This window comes from Hirsutella rhossiliensis (genome assembly GCF_020360975.1).
Source record: "Hirsutella rhossiliensis strain HR02 chromosome Unknown scaffold00011, whole genome shotgun sequence".
Lineage (NCBI taxonomy): Eukaryota > Fungi > Ascomycota > Sordariomycetes > Hypocreales > Ophiocordycipitaceae > Hirsutella > Hirsutella rhossiliensis.
In genome coordinates, this window is record NW_025408677.1 from 2,489,854 (window position 1) to 2,513,721 (window position 23,868).

The window sequence follows — 23,868 nt, forward strand, 5'->3', positions numbered from 1 at the left end:
GCCTTGTGCCAGACAAAGATTGCGGGCACAGCATTCGAGCTCGGCTCTCTAAAATAGTATCCCAGATATTCATCTCCTGCTCCTCCTCTTAGCCGCGACAGAGCCAAAGGCTTTGCCGTGGTGATGCCACTAGCTCAACCCACTCACGGCACAGTGTATCCGTCATGCCTCCCTCTCCATCGAGGCCGATGCATCGCCTGCGGTGCCGTTGGTCTGCGGCGCCGTTTCCTTCCTGTCTCCCCATTTGTACCAGTTGACTCTGCCTCCCGGCAGAATGATGCCTTGTCTGTCGTAAAGAGACCGGGAGCGCAGGTAAGGGTCAAGCTCCCAGTAGCCCACGCGCATCTGTTCCGCGATCTTGTCCCTCTGCGCCTTGGCCTGCTTGCCCTCCTCCGAGTCGGCAGCACGGATCCACGTCCGGGTCTCGGCCTCGAACTGCTTGTACAGCTCCGCCCTCGCCCCGAGTAGTCGGTCCCTCGTCTCTGTGTCCTTCATCATGTCATTTTCACCCTCAACGGGCTCCTCGTACTTGTACTCCCAGTCCTCTTCGCCCTCGAGTTCCTTGATGATGCGGCTCGGTTCGATAAACTCTTCTAGTCCGGCCTTGTAATTGGTGAAGTGGACCTTGGCGGCCACAACAGGGTCAAGCCAGCCACGGATTATCCTCCAGATTCCTGTTGGATTCTTAGCTTCCACCGTCCTCGGCCATGCGTGGGGGCCGCACGTACCTTGAAATACCCACGGCGCATTGTGGACGAGAATCGCACCTAGGGACTCGGGGTAGTTGGCCTCGAAGCACTGGATCATGAACTTTACGGGATGGTAGTCCATGTTGGCCAATGAGAAGCCAGTCATGTCGAAGATGATTGTCTAAGCGAAGCTGTTAGGCGACCAAGGCCCTTGACACGGCACCTTCTGGGGTGTACTAACCGCTGTGTCGACGGGGGGCTCGAGGGCCAGGCGAGCCGTTTCGATGATGAAGACCGTGTACCGCTCCAAGCTCTCGGCAGACTGGGCGCTGGGCTTGTGCAGTCGAGCCCGAACCACGCAGATGGGGCGCCCCTCCTTGTCTAACCCGTGCAGAAAGCTCTTGCCTTGGCGGGACTGGGCCATGAAGTCGCTGGCGAGCTTTTTAGCCTCGGCGCTGCCGGTTTGCTCGTCCTGCACGGCACCGGCCTCGCCGTTCTTCATGATGTCTGAGTCGACATGCATCTCAGTGTGCCTCCAGTGCATGGCGGACACAAGCATAACAAGCGCCTGTTGCACATCCCACTTGCGAGCTCGGAGAAATCGCAGCACGAGTGCATCGGGGTTGTCCTGCTTGACCATGGACCAAATAGTCTCGCGGATCGACTCAGGAGTCTGGCTCTCGAGCGTCTTTTGGAACTGCTTTGTCTGGCCGTGCTTGTCGTTGCTGTCCGTTCCGTCCTTGGCCTCGGGTGCGGAGCCATTGGACGTCGGACTGCTCTCAGCATTCTTGCGCCGGAACAGGCTGAACCGCTTCTTCTGGGGCGACTCGGGATCCTCTGGAGCGGGATCGGGCTTGGCCGGCGCCGCCTCAGCGGCATTGGAGCCGTTACCTTCGGGGTCTGCGACGCCACAGAGCTTGAAGATCTCGTTCCATAGTTGGCGGAGCTTCTCTTGCTGCTCGACAGTTAGATTGCCAATGTGTCCCGGGGCCGCGGTAGTGGGAGGCATGGTTTCTTGAGAGGGGCGGTCAGAGGCAGTGAGCGTGTAGAGATCTGCAGTGACCCAGGTGGCGAGAATAAGAAAGACGACAACGGCTGCAGAGCAGGGGGGGCTGAGGGTGCTTTTAAGGTTGTGTTGGGAAGGGTGGCCAGCGCTTGCTGGTAAGAACCGCGGCCCAGTGGAGTAAAGTCGCGTTTGACAGAGAGATGATCCGTCGAGGACGATCCGGGTCTCCAGGGGAGGAGTAGTGGTAAGGCCGGGACCCGAGATGGAAGGGGCGGAATCAGGGTTGGCGGATGGTTTCGAGGGCAGAAGCGACTTTTCGCGATCGGAGACGATCGCACGGCGCGATTGGCGGATCCCGGCGGGAGCTAGACGCAATGCGGAGGCCGAGACGGGGAACCTGACGAGCGGGAGGGCTGGACGGACGGCCCAAAGAGTCATGGACGACGAGCACAGGCTGCCTTGCCGGAGGGGAGGATGTCCCGACACAAGGCGGCGGGAAGGGGGGGGGGGGAGTGGCAGAAGCTGATGGGGTGGGAGTCAGCACCCAGGCACCCGCTAGAGAGTCTATGGATAGACTGAGCTATCCTGCGACCGGGCAGACCTGCTTGATCTGTTGTTCGGCGCAAAGGCTTGGTGATGAGAGGGGAGAGAACGTGCGCATGCCGGGCGTTCGGCGCCGCAACACGCGCCAGTACATGTAATAATAAGCCTGTGCCCAATAATATAAAACAATTAACTTAATTGCTCGCAGTCGCCCCGTACATGGCCGTAAAGCGGTAGACACAACGCTAAATGAGACAGACAGGGCACGGCACTACCCACTCGGTCCGTCCGCCCTTGTAGAAACTGCCTTTCCAATGTCGATTCATGCATCGGCATGCCCGCATGGAAGGGTGCGCGAGCGGCGTTGCGGGGACGTGGCCCGGGCCTCACCAACGCCACGGCAGACATTACGCCAGCAGAGTGCTCGGATCGGGAGGATGGTGAAATCATGCCCGCGTACTTGCTGAATCAATCATCCCCGCTCCTGAGAGTCAGTGCGTAAACGACTTGCATCAACTTCATCAAGTGCCGTGACAGCCACCAGTCTGCCATACCCTGGAGCCGTCGACCTTGCGGCTTCCCCTAGGCACCTGCAAGGAAAAGAGCCGCGTCGTCGTATGTACTGTACATACATGATTGCAGCAGGCACAGGGCAGGGTTGCTGTACAGTATGGCTGCAGCCTGCATGCGTTCTGCCCAGGTACCAGAGAGGGTTGGGCCGACCAACCGCCGCTTAGAAACAGATGCTCGTGGCTTTCGCCCGACTGATTCAAGGTGTACCGGTATTGTAACGAAGAAATTACATAGGTACCTAGGCAGGCGCACCATAGAGTCCATATACGTCTCACAATCGCCATGGCAGATAGACGAGTTGTTGAAATGACTGAAATGACTGAAATATCGCACCAGACGCAGGTGTCCCAGGACCCCTAAGCCGCACCTGGACACATCGGTCTAATTAGTATTACGCAGTAACTTACTACGGAAGCGGCTGGCTTCGCGCGATGGTGGCGTGCCAATCGCAAGCGTGGCATTCTTTGGAACAGCGCAAGGCCTGGATGGCCCTCCGCCGACCGAGGCTCCCCGGCCGCGCAGGCACGTGCTCCCCAGCGGTATTTGACCGTGACTGGATATCTCAGCTGCCTTATCAGCTTATCGCTGAGGATCCGTACAAACAACAGGGGAAGCCAACGCGGAGGCAACAACGCCGAGCATTCATCCGCCTCCGTTTCCAATCCTCGACGACGCCGCCGAGTCGGCGCCCATCGGACACGCGACCTAGCTGCCGGCTGAAACGCAGAGGAGAAGAAGCCCCTCTCCGCCTTGGGACGTAGCCCGCCAAAGGAAAATGCCCACCGAAGCCCATGAGCCCTCCAGCGGCAAGCGCTCCAACTCGCGTACGCGTCCCACCACGCCTTTGCGACCGTCGTCCCGCTCTTCGTTCCGCGACTCTGCCCGCAGTGCCGGCGGGCCAGATGCGCCCTTTCCGCTCAACACCTTTGAGCCGGCCTTTGCTGAGCTCTCCGACGCCATGGCGGACCTGGAAGCCAACATGATGCACTTTCAGCTCATGCACGAAAGCCTGGCTAGGTTCAGCGAGTCCTTTGCTAGCTTCCTCTACGGACTCAACATGAATGCCTTTTGTGTTGATTTCCCCGAGGTACGCGTTGCCGCTTAAGCTGTCTTCTAATATACAACAAAGAACACCCTACACACCGGGTCAAGATCAGCGCTAAAGACTTCCCGGCTGGTAGGGTCCCATTCCCGAGTCTTTTCGCAGAGCCCGGCACCAGCACGAAGCTCCGGGCGGCGGCACTGCACGACCGGACAATGACGCAGAGACGACTTTCATGTAGGTCCAGCCATTTGCAACGCGAAACAGCTCCTTTCGATAAATCCTAACCAGCGGACAGGACCACCGATACGTCCTTCGTTGAGAACCCGGCCCCGTCGGCCAAATCAAACTCTAGGATTGCGACTCCCGAGACCCGTCAATCGCGTCTACCTTACGCGCGAGGCTCATCATCAAGAGGCAGACAAACCACCCATGGCCGAAACCGGCCCAGTGGGATGACGAGAGCTCGCGGCCGTGGCATAAGGTGAGCTCCGGATGGTGCGCCCAGTCGGCATCGGGCCGCCATAGCCCCTAAAGTCGTTGTGTGGACTGGCTCCGACTATTTTCGAGTCCCAGACACACTGAGGTGCTGCCCTTTCTTCGCTCGATATTTGGAAAGAGGACAGCGAATTGTATGTCAACTCAAGTCGCCATGTTGACGTCGACGGCTGCTACGCCACCGCCCTCTTCTTCGGCATTGTTCGTACGTGGGTTGACTGACCCCCCTGGAACTGTCCGGGGGTCAGGGTCCGGCTCTTCGCGCAGCTGCTTGACTCTTTGCGGATGTCAGAATACTGGGCCCTCCCTCCAAGATGCGTCTGCACCTATCCCCACGGTGGACACGAACCTGCGCTTGTGAGGCTTGCCGTGGCGGTGGGCATTCAATGTCGACTCGGTGTCGAACCACTTGGCGCATTCGATGCAATAATTTCGGCCAAGGCCGGGGAGATCCTCGGCGGCTTTGGTGTCCTTGAACTGGCTGAGATGCCTCGTGGAGAGTAGGTCGGCTTTGATTTGGTCGACATCCCTGGGGGTTCCAGTCAGCAGGACTCTACGATGAGTATTTGATCAAAGCTCAAGGATCAGCCTGCTCCCACCTCGTCTTCCGCCTCGTTTTGGTGATTGTGCGCTTGTTTCCGACGCCCATTTTGTTAGCGGCGTTGGCTGGCGAAAATTCTTGACGTGATGGTATAATCCACCGCGCCCGTTGCAAGAGAAGTGACGACGATGAGAGATAGAAAATGTTTGTGGAGACGGACAATGGCGGACAATGCACATGACTAAGCTGATATTCGACCGATAATAATCGCCATGATTACTTCAGCGAGATTCTGCTTTGCCCGTGGCGCACCATAAAGTTGAGGTAGATTGGAGAATCCCACAGTTCGTAATAGACACAAGCCTTTTATCGAGGAGTCTTACTATTTGCACAGACAAAATTCTCTATTTACACAGAGTTATATAGAGCACCTAAACTTAAAGTACCTTAAAGTCACTTTAAGGTACTGCCTTTCCCCTAGCTGCCTTACCTAGGTACCTACTAAGAAGGCCGCGATTACGAACAAGCGCACCCGAGCACCCGAGCCAGTAGGGAGGGGTCCCCCTTAGGGAAGGGCCCTACTGTGGGGGTTTATCCCCCGCGCGAGGTGAGTGCGACGTGCAAGATCGCGACTTTTGAGGGGCTTAAAAAATATACGAGGTGGAGTACTAATTACTAAGCGGATAAAGCCACCAATTAAAAGAGAGGATTTTAAAGAAATTCTATGTAAATAGAGAAGAGTATTAAGTCAGCACCCCTAGCTTCCGGCACCCCCCACTTCCGGCACCCTTCGCAGCACCAAGGCAGGCACATTCTAAACGCAATTGAAGCCGCATTTTAACATCACGATAATTAAATTTGGTGTTTCTGGCTACTCTAGCTGCCAGCTATTGCAAAGAGCTTTAAATCCTGCGTTCTAATTGGCTATGGCGGCGGCAGCCGGCTCAAGCGTGCGCTCGAGCTATTTCTTCGTCTTTATAACTTATTCAATCTATACGAACCGCCTATTAGGGTCCTAAGGGACCTTTTTCTGTTTTTAAGGCCGTAGACGATGTAATTGATGCTCTAGCTGCTGTATTCGAAGTTGGGAGGCTGCAAGCTGCCAATTTTGCTCATCAAGCGCCAACCTTGCCAGAGTAGTCGGATCGTACGGTCAACTTGACCACGGTTTTCTAGCCCCACAATAAGGCGACGGACTTCTTGTGATCGTTTAGGCGTTTTAAGGGCATTGTAAATAGCTAGGGTACCAGAATTCTTTCTTTTTAACGGCGTTAACGGCGTTAACGGCTGCGGTAAGACGAACCGGCTTAGCAAGGGCTTTGCCATATTAACTGGCCATAGTCCTGACCCACGCTACCCGCCCTTGATATTCTTTTCGGTTAGACCGGCCTGCCGGGCCTGATAATATGCTTGGAGGAAGGTAGCCTTGCTAATTGGCGCTATATCGTCGAAAGATACGATTTTTTCGAGTTAACGTCGGTAGGTAGCCTTGATCGGCGAGAAAACCGAGATATTAAGAGGTTAGAGGACGTAGGAGGAGTGTGCTAGTAGAAAAAGAAGATAAATGCGATTCTTAAAGCATTTATATATAAAATCGTCGGTCTAATAGCTCCCGTGGCCATTAACGATAAGGAGAACGTTCCCCTATAGGTGGCGCCTTGTTTAGGGGATAAACACCTGCTTAAGCCATTAAATGGCGATAGAATCGCTTGTCTAGCCCTTTAGGGAAGTGACGAAGTCCCAATCCTTTAGAAAATCGAGTTCGTTAGGGAACCATTGCTATTAGAGGTCCTAGCCCTTAAAGATCACAAGGGGGGTCAAGGCCTAGCCCGTTGTAGAGACGCATTCGACGATTATAGTCTAATAACGCGATCTAAGCCGCTTCTTAATAGCCTCCTTCTTCTCTAAGCTCCCTAGCACTAGCCCGTTACAGCTAAGGCCCTCGAGGATGCCTGTTTCGTCTATATTAAAGCGTGATTCCGGTGGGATTGCCTATATAGCCGGCAGCTTAAGCAATTGGAACTATTCCTTGATCCCGCTAATAGAGGCGCCGTTAATACGGGTAGAATTAAGAGATTTACCTTTAATCGTGCTAATCTCTAGGTTTCGCAAAAGCTCGAAACCTAGTGTTTTCTAAGCGGGCGGGGTCTCCACTGCCACGATGATGCGGCCGGCGAATTCCCTGAGTTGATAATGCGTTGGAGGCAGCCCAAGGGCCGCTTAGGCAAGAACCCATTCATAGAGGTGTTTTTCCTGCTCTCGACTAAGCCTTTAAGATGCCTCTTTTACCTCCTTTATAGGTAGGGCTCCTTTAAGACGCGTCTAAAGGGTTGTTCTTAGAATACCCTACTTACGACTAGCTTAGAGCTAAGGTATGCTATTATTAATAGCTTCGAGCGCTTCTTAGAGCTGGTTTTCGGTATATTTAGAAAGACGAGGCATCACTGATTCGAATGATATTTATTTTATAATTATTGAATAAGAGATGCACGAGAAAACGCGGTCACGATGTAGTGGGTAGTCAACGCGATGGTGATGTGGGGAGGTGCCGGAAGTAGGGGGTGCCGGAAGCTAGGGGTGCTGACTTACTATTTGCCCCGGAGCAAATCTCTATTCGGCCTAACCCGCTAAAGTGAAAGTACCTAGATGTTACTAGCTAGTATTTTATATTGGCTATCTCTTAATAGAAAATCCTTAGAAATTTCTAGAGAGCTCTAACTTCGGAAAAGCGTACTCGAACGCCCGAGCCAGTAGGGGAGGAGGGGTCTCCCTTGGGGAAGGGCCCTACTGTGGGGGTTTATCCCCCGCGCGAGGTGAGCGCGACGTACAAGACGAGACTTGAAAATACTTAAGATATCGCAATGATGACTAAGATATATATTATCCAATTAAAAAAGAGGATTTCTAGAGAATCCGGGCCGAATAGAGATTTGCTCCGGGGCAAATAGTAATACTCCTAGTGTGGATAGGTTAACTGAGGCTCAGTTGGGTCTTTGATCGATGATCGTGTTGTTCTTGTTATTCTTCGCTATCTAGACCATGCTGTGAGGTTTGATAGGTTGTGCGCGTGTCGGGTAAACGTTGTTCCCTGCTGACGCACGTGATACCCTCCTGCGATGTGCGCTCTATCGTACAAATGATCAGACACTGGCATCTCTTTAAGAATCGAACAAAACGCACTAAACGTAACACCCAAACAACATGTAAAAACGGGTATCTCAACACAAAGGAACAATCGATAGCAAGCTTAAATCAAAATCGTCAATCATGCGGTCATATCTTCCTTCCTTTGAACCCAGCCTTCGAGCCGGATCGTGATCTCGTTGTCGTTAACGAATCGGGTTAAGGCCCCGTTTGGAGATAGCTTCGTCATTGCATCGGCCGGGTTATCCGCTCCGTTGATCCAGCGGATGTTGGTGATTTCGCGTTGTTCGTAGGCCTGTCTCAACGCCATGATATCGATCATCAGACGTTTCTCCGTGGTGGTGCCAAGCTTCACTAGGCACTCGTACAGGCTGTACGAATCTGTACACACAACGAGCGGGATTTGCGGTAATCCAAGGCGGCTTGTAATCTGGTTGATCGTCCCTGCAACCACATATGCCAAATCGAAGCCTGAAGCTAATCCATATATCTCAGAAGCCAAGACGCTGCGGGTGACTCTCTTGCACTTCGTCGAGCTCCAATGGATCAGGTTTCCGTGGATCGTGAATGACTCATCTGACTTAGTCTCGGTTGCAATGATTATAACGAATCCGATCTGAGAGCTTAAGTCCTTGTTGTTGGCGAATGATCCGTCTGTGAAGACGAAGACCTTTGCTGCTTCTAGACCTATTGGGACGAATCGAAGGCCTCTTTGTGGATTGTCGATCTGCCATTGGATCCGTTTATTCAACGCCTGAAAATCCTCCGCGGTTGGATCTTGTGATTGTGCCGCGATTGAATAATCGAAGCTAGCCTCTGGTTGACAAATTGAGGCTATATAGGCGCCACGGGCACGTTGTTCCACGTATCGTTGGGCCCGATCTTCCGTGGATAGATCGATAATTTTGAGGTTGTTGACCTGACCTTTCTGCATGACTAGAAGATAGCCCTTCTCTAGAGCAATGAGGCTGCCGTTGAAATCACAGGTATCGCCTTCTCGTAGGGTCTTCTTTGGCTTGGCTTGGAAGCATAGCTCGCGGTCTTCACGTTGCAGGAATGTTGTTGTGCCTACCAATAACGTATCATCAGTCTGAAGCGCGGCAACGCCGAAGGCATTAACCTGAAGTGCGGTATCCGCGTTGGTCTCTGCGGTCGTGACGTTGATCTCTGCGGTCGTTATCATTAAACATGGATCAAACGTTGACGGCTCCATCTGTAGCTTGATGCGGTGATGCTCATGATACGTATTGAACCAATGAGCGCCTGCTTCAGCGATTCCGTACAATGGCTTGACCACACGAAGGATGGTTCCCCTGGGTATCTCTCTTTAATTCGTGTGGCAAAGAGATGAGGATAGTGCGATTCAAAGTGGTCGATGCCTGCGTATAGGCCATCGTAATGTCTCGGATAGCAAGAGACATCTTCAAAGAGCAAAGGAAAGGGAAAGAGCGAGTACTACCCGCTGGGCAGGACGGGAGATTGTTGGAGCCTGCGTGAGGATCTCACGCTTCTCGTCGTCACCATATCCTTGTACCACAAGACGAGACTTCTCGTACGGTGTAGCAGTGTTCTTGCCTTTGACCTCCCGGACCATTCGTGACTTGAATAGCCTGTGTTTTCCATGCTTATTCATATCGTATCGTTCGGGCACGATGACGCCTGCGCCTAGCAGGTTCGTGATTTCGAGGTCATCAGAGGCTTCAAACGGTCGTCCGGCGGTAGTGATTTTCTTCTCTGCACGTAACTTTACGGCAAGGTCGAGGGCGGCGCACTCCTTATGCGATAGAAACATATTAGCGGGTGAAAATTGAGATCGAGGTAACGAAAGGGCTAAGACTAAGGAAATAACTAGAAGGAACGAAGGTATCGTATTGCTGCTGATCTCGAGGACTTTTCTTGGTCTGCCGCGTCTGCGTGGTCTCTCCGGCTCGGATATTCGAATGGCTTAGGCACTTCGGTCTCAACGTTGATGCTATCAGCCTGATTGTCAGCAGTCTGATTGTCAGCGTGTGGCTGCTGTAGAACATCGTGACTTCGTTGCTGCTGCGAATCCGGGTGGCGAAAGTAGGGCTGGACAGCCGTGCTGCGAAATTTAGCTGGCCCGTTGTCTAGCTCAACTGTGACCTCTGTGTCTGTCACAGCTAGGACCTTGTATGGGCCTTTCCATCCTCCTTTCTCACGAAATACTCGAACTTCACTACCAAGCGGCAATGATAGTGGCATCTTCTCAATCGTGTTGGGCCCATTACGGGCATTGAGGGCGTCATTGACCTTCCTTTTAGCTACAAGCTTGCGTAGCTCTGCCATAGCTTTCGTCACGGCTTTCGCACGTGATCGCGGAAGCAGAAGGCGGCGAATCCATCGTTATCCGAGGGTAGGCACCAAAGACTAGTAGTGTGGGCACTAGACCGTCAGGTCCGGCGGTATCATTGACGGATTTGAAGGCCATTTGAAGCAACGACTCAGCTGATGCTGTTTTTAGCTCGGCTTTCAAGATCTCGTATGCCCTTCGAATCGGGGCGTGATATCTCCACCTTGCCAATTGACCAGTGGGCTTCGACGGGCACTTGGTGACAGGTTATTCCTAGCAGCTTCGCTTCTGCTTGGAACTCAGAGGAGGCAAAATTCGTACCAGCGTCGTGCGTGATAACATCTGGAGGGCCTAGGTATGTGTCAATCCAACACAATTTGAGTGCTTCCACGTCTCTTTAGCCGATATATTCTGAAGAAATCGTCCGGCTTGGAAAGAGGTTGCTAGGTCAACGGCATGAAGGACTGGCCGGCTGTCAAGATGCATTACATCGACGATCAATTCGTAGTTGAAATCGCAGTTATCCTTTAACGTGAATTTGAACCTGCGCGGTGCGTCTGCCTTGATCTGGCGAAAATGACAGAATTTTCGAATCATCGCGATTGCTTCGAATTCAACATCATGCCCAGCGCTTGTCAGTAGCTTATGTAGCTTGTGTACTGACGGGTGGCCAAAGCGAGTGTAGGCGCCGAAGCTCGGCTTCGGATAGGAAGGCAATAGCGGCTTCATCCTTCCGTAGGAAGAACCACGGATGACCCCATTTGCGTACGATCGGAATCCTCTTATCGCCGCAGATCAATTCGTTCGTGACGTTGTTGAGATAGGCACCGAGACGGTCCATATCCTTGAGGCATAGCAAGAAGGGCGTTGACATATTGATAACGTGGAAAACGACTTCTCCAATCGGGGTAATGACTGTTGTGATCCCGATCGTGTTCGTCGGCTCGTTTCCACCGAATCTGACCGTTGCGATCGTCGCATTCTTCCGTAGCTGGACCGTCGGCATCTCTCGTTGGAGCGCGCGGAATTGGTCGATCCCAGCTGTAGATATCTTCGCTGCACCCGTGTCAGGCAGGATCCCTTGGAAAGAGGTCCGGTTGTAGCGATCGAGCAAGAAATGCTGTGATTCCTCGCATATCGATTCTCCTCGACGGTGTGAATGCGGTGGCGAAAAGCTCTATTAGATAGGAAGGCAGCTGCAAAGAAGCTATCGCTTTGATCGTCAGAGTCATCGTCAGCAGAATCAGAGGTCTGATCTTCATCTGGGTCCCCTTCGTAATCGGCAAGGAACGTAGTAAATGGACGGGAAGATGACTTCTGGCCGTGAAATCCTCGTTCTCGAAGATATCTTTCCTTGGCCCTCTTTCTCTCGTCATCCGGATGCTTCGTTGAAAAACAGCCTTCTTTGCCGCAGACGTAGCAGCGCTTCGTCCACTTCTTCCTTTGTCAGCGGGGTGCTGATAGCGGCGGTCAGTAAAGAATTGGTCTTGATCTTGAAGATATTGACTGGGCTGTCCGGGCTGTCTTTGGCTGACGGTTGTGAGTGACGATCTTAGCTGTGAAGATAGTCCCTCGAAGGTCTTAGCCGGCACGAAGAGGGCGAATTCTAATTCAGGCACGCCACGGCATGCTCGAATTGTCGTTGAAATTAGCTGGTCTTCGCCGCCATAGCTATTCCCAAGAGCTCTCTGGCATAGCTGCAATTTGTCAAGAAGAGCCTGGAGGATTTCACAGAGAGGCTTCTCGAGATTCCTTCCGAAGCTGTGTGAAATTGATCGAGGTCCAGTCAGTGTGATACTGTTGCCTATTGACTTCCGTATCAAAGTGCTGCTTCATCTTCTGATACATCTCCGCGAACGTTGAATCGCGGCTGACTTGATGCACGAAGAAGTTCTTTGCTCTCTTCGTGAGGATATTTGAGAACAAAGCGTGGAATTGTGACGGTTTGATGCTAGCTGTGAGGCAGGCATCGAGAAAGTAACGGATCTTATCATCTAGGATATCGTAGGCGTCACCTGAATAGTTGAGCTTTCGATCCCATAGCTTAGAAAACTGGTTGGCGATGGCAGGATCGAGGTCTTCATTGGGGACCTGGACTGGGGGGCACGGTCCGGTAAGCTTCGCGGTCGATAGCTGGTCTGATCATAAGTTCCTGCTGCTGTTGATTCGATCGTGACAGGGGTAGGGATTGGTCATTGGGGGGGGGTCTTGCGGGAGGTTTAGATCGGGAGTGACTGGTGCTGGGGTTGGTGCTGGGGTTGGTGCTGGGGTTGTTGCTAGCGATGGCGATCGTCTGAGGAGTTCTTGTTGGCGTCGGTAGGCGGCCGTTTTCTCGTATAAGATGGCATCACGAAGATCGTCTTCATCCCACTCAGGAAGTCGGTCACGGTTCTTCAGATTTACTAGGAATGCCGTGATCTTTGCGTTCAGCTTTCCTGTATAGATTCCTCTGAACCTTAGGGTATTCCGTAGGACCTTACGGACCCTTGGATCGACCTTCTTGAAGTCGTCTTCCTCCCAATCCTCAAAGTCTTCTTGGAATGATCCAAGCAGCTCGAGACCTTGACATGTTGAGGAGACTTTATAATCAACGATGCGGGCGAGAACGAAGGTATTATAGTGGATCTCATCGGAAGTCTCGTTGACTGGGGTGTTGAAGAGGTCCATGTTGAAGATTGTGGCGAGGCCACGGTTGAATTCAGCAATATCGAGGAATTCGTTGATGTCGAGCGCCGGTGCGTTCGCGTTCGCGCTGGTGCCGCTTGCGCTGCTGCTCATGATGTCGGATGGGGCTTGACAGGAAAATCTGCGAGGGAATAGGGCAAGAAGGTGTCAAGAGAGGTCAAATTGATCGAGAGTGATCAATGAAGCTGATAATCAAGCGGGATACCAGAGATTTGTATGTGCGATAGGGCACGCCTAAGAGGTCAGCGGCTGAGGCAAACAACTAGGCACGGTTGACTGAATAGAGTGGGCGCCGGTCGGGTCTTCGTAGTCAGTCTCGCGTTGTAGCACTTCTTTCTTCGCAGAGCGCCACAGATCGTGAGGATGCGTTGAGGAAGTCTCTTCTATCTTGCTGCTCTGAGGTTACCAGCCAAGGTAACAACTGATCAGTGTGGATAGGTTAACTGAGGCTCAGTTGGGTCTTTGATCGATGATCGTGTTGTTCTTGTTATTCTTCGCTATCTAGACCATGCTGTGAGGTTTGATAGGTTGTGCGCGTGTCGGGTAAACGTTGTTCCCTGCTGACGCACGTGATACCCTCCTGCGATGTGCGCTCTATCGTACAAATGATCAGACACCTAGAGAAATATGTCTGTGTAAATAGTAAGACTCTTGTCGAGAAGGCAAAGTATGTAGATTCACGGGATCGCGTGTTGCCTGGAGCTTTACCATGCTCCACGCAACATGCCATTTTTGATACGCATGACTACGGTATACGAATGTGTTGGCTAGGACGAAATCAGCTTGGGTATTGCTCAAAAGCCAGATCAAAACCGAACTTGACGTGTAAAATTACGCGTGTGAGGCAATGCGATGGGGCCGTATTCATTCAACTTGTAGCTTGCACTAACCCCAGTGGCCCCGGTCGGCGACCGAACTTGGAGCTCCGAAAAACTCGCAAAAGCGAACGGCAACCGAGAGGGCCCGAGTCATGGATTTTTCCAGCAGCATTCGCCGTGAGTAGGCTCGCACGGTGCCTCGGACTTTTGCTAGAGAATCGCACGGTGCGGCACTGTGGTTCCATACCGCCTACAGCCGACCGGGGCCGAGCCGGGGCCGTCGGTGCAGTCGGAGGGCAACAGGCATGAATACGGCAATGGCTTCAGCGACATCGGGTTGACCGCCCGGCGCTGGTCAAGCTTGTGGTTGTCGGCAAGAATGTCACAGCAGTCGAGCGGAAAGGACGGAACTCGAGTCGCGAGAGACGGCAAAACCCAGCATCGAAAACATCCAGGGGTCTGGTGGATGCGTACTGACTGTACTTGTGCGTGTACATTCGGTCCGCCCGCCCGGCGCCCCTTGATATGAGCGGTGGTCATTCCTTTCCCGCCCTCCCTGGTTCGTTGGCTGGGCATTGGAGGGGCGCTTCTCGGCGTTGTGTATGGTTCGGGACCATGACGAAACGGCGACGTCGTGTATTATTTTCTCACGGTCCTTGATTGGCTCAGCCGCAACTCCCTCTCCCCGCAGAAGCCCCTCCTGCCCAGGTACATGGGTACATACATACACCTCAGCTTCCTGCATTGTACTGAACGTAGAAGTCTCTGCGACGGCAGTACCCTTCATCGCATTGCTCGTATCGCAACTCCAGAGCTGCCAGGGCTGCAGGGAGGCAGGTCACGAGTCACCAGGGCACCCGAGGCAGGTACCTGGGGAGGCAGGTAAAGTAGCTGGACGGAGTAAGCCCGAGGTACCGATGCCAGACATCCGCTACCTCTCCACGGTCCAGTAGCTGCAAGCTGCGTCGCCGGCCCCACTTTTGCTCCTCTGTGCTCGGTAACATATGGCTCTGGGCTGGCTGGCCGAGCCGGAAAAGGCCAAAAACATACCTCTCCACCTCCACGAGCTTCCTCCCTCCCTTCTTCCATTTGATCCTCCATCACCAACACCCTCTCTCACCAAGCTGGCTGCAACGAACTCTGCGAGTGGCACAGCCGCCTTTGACCCATTCAGACCCTCTCCCCTCCTCGGCGTCAATTGCCCGCCTCTTGTCGCCCGCCATGCTCGCCTCCCGACAGGTTCTGGGCAACCTTGCTCGGGGCCGCGGCCTTGGCTGCGCCGCCTCTGGCGTTCGCCGCCTGGCCACCGTCTCTAACTCCCCCCTCGACCGCAAGGTGAGCTTGACCATCCGTCCAGTCGGGCTTGCATGGTCGGACCTCTTGGCGAGCGCGGACTGACCGACCCCTGCCGGCCAGGTTCGTCAAAACAACTGGGAAGATAGAAACTTCATCAACTACAAGAAAATGTCCGAGAACCTCGCCATCGTTCGGAGCCGCCTCAACCGCCCCCTTACCTATGCCGAGAAGATCCTCTACTCCCACTTGGACGACCCTCATGGCCAGGACATTGAGCGCGGCAAGTCCTACCTGAAGCTGCGCCCAGACCGCGTTGCCTGCCAAGATGCCACCGCTCAGATGGCCATTCTCCAGTTCATGTCGGCCGGCATGGACTCGGTTGCCAACCCCACCACCGTTCACTGTGACCACTTGATCGAGGCTCAAGTCGGCGGCGCCAAGGACCTGGACCGCGCCATCAGCATCAACAAAGAGGTCTACGACTTTCTGTCCTCCGCCTGCGCCAAGTACAACATTGGCTTCTGGCGCCCCGGCTCCGGCATCATCCACCAGATCATCCTTGAAAACTACGCGTTCCCTGGCGGCCTCTTGATTGGTACCGACTCTCACACTCCCAACGGCGGTGGCCTGGGCATGTGCGCCATTGGCGTCGGTGGGGCTGATGCTGTCGATGTCATGGCAAACTTGCCTTGGGAGCTTAAGGCACCCAACATTATCGGCGTCAAGCTCACTGGAACCATGTCCGGTTGGACATCTCCCAAAGGTCTGCTTTCCCTGCGTGCTGGTCTGCCCTGCCCGTCCATTCATCTTTTGGACTTGGACTGTTCATTGATCTCGCTTGCTAACTCGATGCACCTTTAAAGACCTGATTCTGCGTCTGGCCGGAATTTTAACTGTGAAGGGCGGAACGGGCTCGATCGTCGAGTATCATGGTGAGTGTCTTTTTTTTCAAGTGTCAAGTGCGACTCCTCCTTCCGCGTCCAGACTCGAGAGCAAACATGGCAGTCGCGCTGCGTCCAAGCCCTACCCGCCCTAGGAATACCTGGAAGCGCCCACTCCTTCTTTTCTGTCCCTCCTTGGAATGCGCACCGAATTCTCGTGTCCATCTGGAGTCCAATGTCTCTCCGCTTCAAGGGTATCTGGAAGCGCTCAAGTCTGCTGCCATTTTTCTCGATGTTCGTCTCGGTCGGCCACCAAATCTTCGCGTTCAGACTGCATCTCAGTTAAGATAGCCGACACTACGGTAACGATTCTGGCTTGGTTTGCCCTCCTTCTCTGGGATTTCCTGTCCATGGACCTTAAAAAGCATCCGATCTTCAAAATCATCCCGTCCAGCGCTGTCGTTGAAGAGCTTCTCTTGTCTGTTTCTCCGGTCTTCTTCTCCGGTCTTCGCCGATGGACTCCTGGAAATTCTCAACGACAACCCACCCTCCCTCCGATCAAGTTCTTCAAGAGTCTCAGCACCGAGTGCGTGAAGATTTGGGCGGTATACGTCCCGGTTCTTGAAGAACCGGGACATAGACCTCGAATCTACATAGGCTCTGGGACCAAAACCAGGGAGAGGGTGTGTCAAAGCGTCTTCGCCAGTACGAGATCAACATAGGTGTGGCCCACTATGTCAAAGCAGCCTGGGACGAAGGGTACAGAGGAACCCTATGCTCGACTGATATGCCTTCTCCGGGCCAGGAACCATTTGTCCGCATCCTCTTCCTTGCATTTGAGATCGTGTTTACCCTTTTCTTCTGGGCTATCTGCTGCAAGATGGACAAGGATTGGGGCATGTCTGGCCTGTGCTGGTGGTTTCGAGAATCCTTCGACTACGACGGCCTTTGCTCCCACAGCCTCTTGACCAAGGGTCCGTATGGCAACTTTGACCTGTATCCTGAAGAACTGGAGGCCATCGCCCTCGAACTGGAGGCAAAACGCCAGCAGTACGCAAGGGACTGGGCCAAGAAGACCGGGGAGAAGAACCCCAAGAAGTATGCCCTCATCATGGCTGTTCAGATGAGAACCACAAATTGTCGATCCCACGAGACCCTAAAGGAGAAGAAGTACGTTTGCTCAGTCTGCGACAAGGTGTTTCCAATTCCGCCTGCCTTGACGAGACATCGAAATCAGTGTGTCACCTTGTTCCGGTGACCGAGGACACTGGAATAAAGCAGCACTACTGTTTTGTCTACGATTGGATACTTTCATGCTGGGCAACTTTGCGGAGGCACCTCAAGTCAGCAATCCATGCTGGCAAAGTCATTCCGGTTCCTGGAGAGAAGCCGCGCTACTGTGCCATTTGTAACTGCACCTTCGCAAGATACGCGAATTTGGAGCTGCATTATGCCGCGACAAACTGCGGCTCCCCCGGGAAGCCGCAGTACACTTGGCTGTCTGTGGCTTCGACTTCCAATGATCGAGCGATTTGGAGAAACATCTTGCCACGCTCAGGCATGCCGCCAAGGTTGCTGCTCAGGTCGCTAGTAGCGACCAGGAGCCTATTCACCACGGAGCCTCTTTTTGACGCAGTATTAGTACTATTGCTCTAACATTTCTCCACTTTAGGACCTGGCGTGGATGGCATCTCAGCAACTGGCATGGCAACTTGCGCGAACATGGGAGCAGAGATCGGCGCGACGACCTCGGTTTTCCCCTTCAACGACCGCATGTACGACTATCTGGCAGCCACGAAGCGTAAGGACATTGGTGACTTTGCTCGCCTCTATGCCCGTGAGCTCCGGGAAGACGAAGGAGCGGAGTACGACCAGTTGATCGAAATTAACCTGTCTGAGCTCGAGCCTCACATCAACGGCCCCTTCACTCCGGACCTCGCGACTCCAATCTCCAAGTTCAGCCAGGCCGTGAAAGAAAACGGATGGCCAGATGAGCTCAAGGTTGGCCTCATTGGTTCCTGCACCAACTCTTCGTACGAGGACATGTCTCGCGCGGCCTCCATCGCCCGCGATGCCCTCAATCACGGCGTCAAGGCCCAGACCACCTTTACCGTCACCCCTGGCTCCGAGCAAATCCGCGCCACCATTGAGCGCGACGGTCAGCTACAGACATTTGAGGAGTTTGGCGGCATTGTCCTTGCCAACGCCTGCGGTCCCTGCATTGGTCAGTGGGATCGCCGTGACGTGAAGAAGGGCGAGGCCAACTCGATCGTCTCGTCGTACAACCGGAATTTCACGGGCCGGAATGACGGAAACCCCGCCACCCACGCCTTTGTCACCTCCCCCGACTTGGTCGTTGCTCTCACAGTTGCTGGCACCCTGCACTTCAACCCTCTCACCGACAAGCTCAAGGACAAGAATGGAAACGAGTTCATGCTTAAGCCGCCAACCGGCGATGGTCTTCCCGCCAGGGGCTATGACCCTGGCAACGACACGTACCAAGCCCCCCCCAAGGAGCGCGCCAGCGTCAGCGTTCAGGTTGCCCCCACCTCGGACCGTCTTCAGATCTTGCAGCCTTTCCAGCCATGGGACGGTAAGGATGCCAAAGACGTCCCAATTCTGATCAAGGCGCATGGGAAGACCACGACGGACCACATCTCCATGGCCGGACCGTGGCTCAAATACCGTGGCCATCTTGACAACATCTCCAACAACATGCTGATAGGCGCCATCAACGAGGCCAATGGCGAGGCCAATAAGATCAAGAACTCCACCACGGGCGAGTGGGATGCCGTTCCTGCCGTCGCTCGTGACTACAAGAAGAAGGGAATCAAGTGGGTGGTTGTCGGCGACTGGAACTACGGCGAGGGAAGCTCGCGAGAGCACGCGGCCCTCGAACCCCGGCACCTTGGCGGCCTAGCAATCATCACTCGGAGCTTTGCCCGCATCCACGAGACCAACTTGAAGAAACAGGGCATGCTACCCTTGACTTTCGCTGACCCTGCCGACTACGACAAGATCAAGCCCGACGACAAGGTATGTGTGCCCTCGAATTACTGCCTCGATGGCGCGAGATTTTCCGGTGAACCGACACTGACTGAATATTTAGGTGGACATTCTGTGCACCCAGCTCGCTGTGGGCAAGCCCATCACAATGGTCGTCCACCCCAAGGACGGCAAGCCTTATGAGGTTCAGCTACAACACACATTCAACGAGGCGCAGATGGAGTGGTTCAAGAACGGAAGCGCGTTGAACACCATGGCCAAGGCCGCGAAGCGATGAGCGAGTGGAAGAAGAAAGCGCGCAGCAAATGATAGGAAACAATGTGGTATAATCCGTGTGCAACAGAAGTTGTGACGGGGTGGTGTTGCAGGTGGAGGCAGACGTGGCGAGCCGACAGCCTAGATGTTTGGTCGGCGGCGATCGCAGCCATTGTCCAGGTATCGCCTTTACCGCGTAGGAGTCGATGAATTGTGTGTCTTGCTAGCTCTGTACAAATGAATAGCATTAAGCTCTAAATTCACAGACTCCCGTCGCCCGTAGCGTACGTGTTGTATCCGTAGCGGGCATATGAAATTTTTAAATGGTGCCTTTGGTCTTGGTTCCTTCTATCTTGGTGCCTACTTCTACAGCATCGGCCGGTATGTATACGGGAGGAACCCGCGCCGCTAATGCAGGTCGAGGGGATCCTGTCTGGCAATTGATGATTAGAATCAAGACATGTATTTCCTTCGGCGAGTGAAGCCGTTTGCGATGCGCAAGAGGCAGAGACAGAGAGGAAGCAGCAGCGTCGCAGGTCAGAGCCCGCCGCTGCTAAACCCCCGCCCTCCGGAGAGGGCGAAAATAAGATTCCAGTAAGCCTGCCAGCTGCCCTGGCTACAAAAAGCTTTACCTATCCTTTGGATGTCGTCTCAGTCGGCGGCACCCTAATGCCTTTGCAGACAACAGACGACATTTGCAAGGGTAAAGACTGCTTCCCAGTGAAGGGAATAACATATACTCTCTGCTTCAGCCTGTAGCTAGAGCATGCAGTCGTGCTGGACTCAAAGGCGCTCAATTGGTACCCAGGTAGGCAGGCAGGTAGCTACCTACCTAGGTAATTTGGACGTTAAGTACGGAGTACCAGCTAACTTACACGTTGCCTTTCTCCTTTTAGGTGCGCGCGCTATATAGCCCGCCCACTTACAGGTGGCAAGGCAGAGTAGATGGCCGGATAGACCAACCCCTTCATACTTCTCATGCCTCGTCAACGTACGGAGTACCGCACCCAGCTAATCACTTTTTCGCCCAGTAAACTGATAGGTAGTTACCTAGGTATACTCTTTTAAGGTATCTATATAGGGGGTATACGTACGTCTACATGAATCTTTTAGCCCAATAGCTCCTATATGCCACTATAACGCTCTTATTCTATGAGTACTCTATTATTTTGCCCTCACTAGACATGCAAGAAGCCGAAACAGTTATAGCGCCGTACCAGACCACGCCGTGAGTTACCAGACCACGCCGTAAGTACCAGACCACTCCCTACCCCACACTCCCCCGCGTCATCGCCTCAGACGGCAGGCCGAAGTCGATCCAAGCCGAACCAACGAGACGCCCGACGCCCTGCCTCGCGTGGCACGTGGTAAGACGAAAGAGCTCCCTTTGTATCTTCCAGAACTCGAGACTTGAGATTTCTTCCCGGTCGCAACACCTTGCGCTGACCCCCGCCCTTCGTCATCAGACAGCAAGGCCGCCTCCGGCTCGAAAAAGCTCGCGACCATGGCCGACTATATGAGCACGCCTCTCTATGGCGGCGCAGTCGTCTGCGACCTGCCGAAAAAGTTTGCCGATGTGAGGTAAAGAGGCTGTCTCGGCTCTTCCACGGCCCTCAGAAAGCTAATCCGAGCCGCTCTAGTAAGCTGCGGCAAGTCCCCGACAACCAGGAGGTCTGGATCGACACAGACGGCTTCACTAGCATCATATTCGACATCACCGAGCGCGTCGGCGGCCCGGGCGATGGCCCCGAGATCGACGGCCGTGCCATGACGACGCACCTTGAGGACATGGTCGGCACCGACATCGATACGGTCAGAATCTGGAACACGGCCGAGACCGAGTTCACTCGTCTCGAGTAAAGCCCAATTTTCACATTTGTATCTTTCGCGCGGCCCCAGACAACACGCCAACTGACGACCAATGTGCGCAGATCCAAGCCCCCGGCCTACACCCTCATCGCCACCCAGACGCCCAAGATCGGGCAGTCGCGAGACCAAACCTCCGCTCCCGACTTTACTGCCATCATCATGACCCTGCTGCGTCTCGAGCGATACAAGACGGATATCCTCATCACCATCAACGTGCCCCACATCAAGGGCGAGTACGACCAGGACGAGGTCGACCTCGAACTCGGCAAGCAGGGAAAGCTCATAGGCGACGCCGTAGAGTATTCCGCCCGTATCTGGGAGACGCTGAAAGTCAAGGATTGGGAGCTTTTCGGGGCGCCTTGAGCATCCCGTAGGCGCGCGAGCCCAAGGCGATGCAGGTAGCCAACAAGCGTCGCCGAGGCCACGCTTGACGAAGCAAGCTGGCAGGCATCCTGAGACGCCCGATGGTGTTTGCGTGACTCATGGACGAGTGCTTGTTCCGCATGCGACCGAGGGATGGGCCATTCACCTTTATGGTTTCATGCAGAGCCGCAGCCGGTGAGTTCGCTGCTGTCCTGCATGTGCATTAATTATGATGATGACATGGGCTCGGGGACTCGCGAGCTGGCCATGTATTTATTCAGTGCACAATGTTTTCCCGCTTGGTAATACAGATTCCCGGCCACAAAGACACACATGTGTTCGCCACATCTTTCTCCCTCTCTATCCCGTTAGGCGTCGTCAGGGACATTCGACGGTGCATCATCCGCAACCACAAGTCCCTTTTTGGTCTTGGCCCATCTTTCCGCAACAATCTTCATCACCTCCTTTTGCGGACTTCCTGGGTTCTCCCGTCTCACAGTCTTCATCTGCTCCTTGACAAACACCTGCCAGTCGCTCGGCTTGCCGCCCCCTCCGCCGGCCGCGCTTCTGGGTACCGGCTTCGTCTGTTTGAGAGTGCTCTTGCAGCTCCCACAGCGGTGACGCTGCGGGTCGATGCTCTTGGAATGCCGTTTGTATTCGGATCCGCACGCCGTGCAGGCCCATGCGTACTTGAAGTCAATCTCGTACGTGTGCTTCGTCGTCACCTGGATCCCCCGCGAATCGCCAAAGGCGCGAGAGCACTTGGCCGCCCAACCCTTGAACTCCTTTCCGTGCGGGTTGTTGGTGATGCCGCTCACCATAAAGTTGGCCAGGTGACAGAACTCGTGGGCTACTACGTTGAGCAGCCTGTCCTCAGTGTCGATGATCTTCTCGGCAAGCTCGATGGAGGCGTGATGCTTGTGGCTCACGCTGATGGGCGTGCCCGAAGCCGACTTGGTCCGCGTCGTCTCGCGCCGCCAGTTGGCCCTTCCGGCCGTGGTATTCAACGTCTTTGTCCAGACGAGCTTCACGCCGCCCGTCGATTCGACCAGCTCCGCGATCTTGCCGTGCGTGATCTCGGTATCGAGTTCGCGAAGGAATTCCTCGGCGAGCAATCGCTTTCTGGCATCAAACGATTTCTTTGTAGCCTTGGTCGGGCTGCCCTTGGCCATGCTTCGCTTGACCGGGCTCTCCACCACCGGAAGCAGCATCGGCTTCGTTGGAGAGTGGCGATCGTTCCAGTCGTCTATCAAGTCCTGGCTCCAGAACGCATCTATGCTTGGCCTGTGAGGCGTCTGCGGGATGCGGCCCAGCTTGCGGGGCGACACAAGGCTGCCCGGACGAGGCGCTTTGGGCGGCGTGCTCGGCAAGACCAAGTTGTCTCCTTTGCACAGCTCAAGGTTCTTGCCTGAAAAGTCTCCGCCGTGTATCTGGAGCTTCTCGAGGGCTTTGCTGAGCTCCACCGCTTCGCTAGGAGGCTTGGAATTGTGCAGAGTTTCTCGTGCCAGGGTCTGTCTATCCTGACTGGATTCTCTGAGGGACGGAATTTTCGCCGAGGAACCACGGGCCGCAACTCGCCCTTTACCCGTGACCATTCGTGGCTGTAAAAGTCCGTTGAATGATTCGTCAGACGAATGGTCCAGTTCAAATTCCGATGCAGAGCCATCGCTGTCCTCAGAAGTGTCCTCGGCCGCAGTTTGGTAGACACTTGACTCCTCATTGTCGGAAATCAGAACGGCGTCCTGTGCCTTTGCCTCAGTTTGCGGGACTGCTTCTCGAATCGGAGCCCCTTTTCGTGTCTCCGCCAGGTTGCCGTCCTCGTCCACTGGCAATATGACGAGCTTACGGGCAGTTTCACCACCGGCAGTTGCCAAATTACGTGTCTTCCCCTGCAGACTCAGCTGTTTCTCGATCAGGCCAGCATCGGCGGACTCGTCGTGGAATGCTGGGTTGGCTCTCTGCCGTCTGACGCGGCCGGGACGGGCAGGCGGCGGCGGCGAGTCTTGATCGGATTGCGACGGAGGATATTGAGGGCACCGAGGCATTTCTTGAGACTTTTCTCGCTTCTTCGGGGACCCCCCGAGGAAGACGTGCGAGGAGGCTTGGGAGCTGTTCTCGCCATCTGGATTCCATGGCCGGAAGAGAGGGTTGGTCGCAGTCCGGGTGCCTCTGCCCAGTCGACGAACCTTGCGGGTCGATGAAGTGGTTGTGGATTTGGGAACAAGGTTTTTTTTGTCAGCGGCTTCGGCCGCCGGTCGCCTGGATCTGCTGGTATCGAGTTGAAGGGGACCTTGAAGTCGCGGTAGGTCGTCGTCGCTCGCAGGGTAGCAGTCCACAAGCCGAGCCAT

At 54.4% G+C, this 23,868-nt stretch overlaps 7 protein-coding genes across 7 annotated transcripts; 3 read left to right on the forward strand and 4 right to left on the reverse strand.

Annotated features, from left to right (window-relative positions):
- Window positions 1–162: 162 nt before the first annotated feature.
- Window positions 163–1,698, reverse strand: HRG_09113 (CRAL/TRIO domain-containing protein; the record flags this gene model as incomplete). Its single annotated transcript, XM_044867584.1, has 4 exons — window positions 163–674; window positions 729–870; window positions 931–1,526; window positions 1,581–1,698. The coding sequence occupies 4 exons, from the start codon at window positions 1,696–1,698 to the stop codon at window positions 163–165; spliced, it is 1,368 nt and encodes a 455-aa protein (XP_044717605.1).
- Window positions 1,699–3,586: 1,888 nt separating this feature from the next.
- Window positions 3,587–4,341, forward strand: HRG_09114 (DASH complex subunit dam1 domain-containing protein; the record flags this gene model as incomplete). The annotated part of the gene is made up of 3 exons (XM_044867585.1): window positions 3,587–3,898; window positions 3,993–4,090; window positions 4,152–4,341. The coding sequence occupies 3 exons, from the start codon at window positions 3,587–3,589 to the stop codon at window positions 4,339–4,341; spliced, it is 600 nt and encodes a 199-aa protein (XP_044717606.1).
- A 154-nt stretch (window positions 4,342–4,495) lies between these two features.
- Window positions 4,496–5,000, reverse strand: HRG_09115 (zinc-finger double-stranded RNA-binding domain-containing protein; the record flags this gene model as incomplete). The annotated part of the gene is made up of 3 exons (XM_044867586.1): window positions 4,496–4,628; window positions 4,701–4,880; window positions 4,951–5,000. 3 exons carry the CDS (start codon window positions 4,998–5,000, stop codon window positions 4,496–4,498), a joined length of 363 nt encoding a protein of 120 aa, XP_044717607.1.
- A 3,157-nt stretch (window positions 5,001–8,157) lies between these two features.
- Window positions 8,158–11,353, reverse strand: HRG_09116 (transposable element tc1 transposase; the record flags this gene model as incomplete). The annotated part of the gene is made up of 12 exons (XM_044867587.1): window positions 8,158–8,417; window positions 8,562–8,572; window positions 8,618–8,813; window positions 8,886–8,972; window positions 9,030–9,203; window positions 9,543–9,563; window positions 9,612–9,780; window positions 10,113–10,162; window positions 10,419–10,508; window positions 10,576–10,742; window positions 10,817–10,914; window positions 11,117–11,353. 12 exons carry the CDS (start codon window positions 11,351–11,353, stop codon window positions 8,158–8,160), a joined length of 1,560 nt encoding a protein of 519 aa, XP_044717608.1.
- Window positions 11,354–15,071: 3,718 nt separating this feature from the next.
- HRG_09117 (aconitase family (aconitate hydratase) domain-containing protein) lies at window positions 15,072–19,310 on the forward strand (the record flags this gene model as incomplete). The annotated part of the gene is made up of 6 exons (XM_044867588.1): window positions 15,072–15,185; window positions 15,267–15,909; window positions 16,010–16,078; window positions 17,700–18,565; window positions 18,626–19,063; window positions 19,137–19,310. 6 exons carry the CDS (start codon window positions 15,072–15,074, stop codon window positions 19,308–19,310), a joined length of 2,304 nt encoding a protein of 767 aa, XP_044717609.1.
- A 1,482-nt stretch (window positions 19,311–20,792) lies between these two features.
- Window positions 20,793–21,520, forward strand: HRG_09118 (ran-interacting mog1 protein; the record flags this gene model as incomplete). The annotated part of the gene is made up of 3 exons (XM_044867589.1): window positions 20,793–20,869; window positions 20,929–21,144; window positions 21,220–21,520. 3 exons carry the CDS (start codon window positions 20,793–20,795, stop codon window positions 21,518–21,520), a joined length of 594 nt encoding a protein of 197 aa, XP_044717610.1.
- A 368-nt stretch (window positions 21,521–21,888) lies between these two features.
- HRG_09119 (sprT-like family domain-containing protein) lies at window positions 21,889–23,868 on the reverse strand (the record flags this gene model as incomplete). Its single annotated transcript, XM_044867590.1, has 2 exons — window positions 21,889–23,345; window positions 23,400–23,868. The coding sequence occupies 2 exons, from the start codon at window positions 23,866–23,868 to the stop codon at window positions 21,889–21,891; spliced, it is 1,926 nt and encodes a 641-aa protein (XP_044717611.1).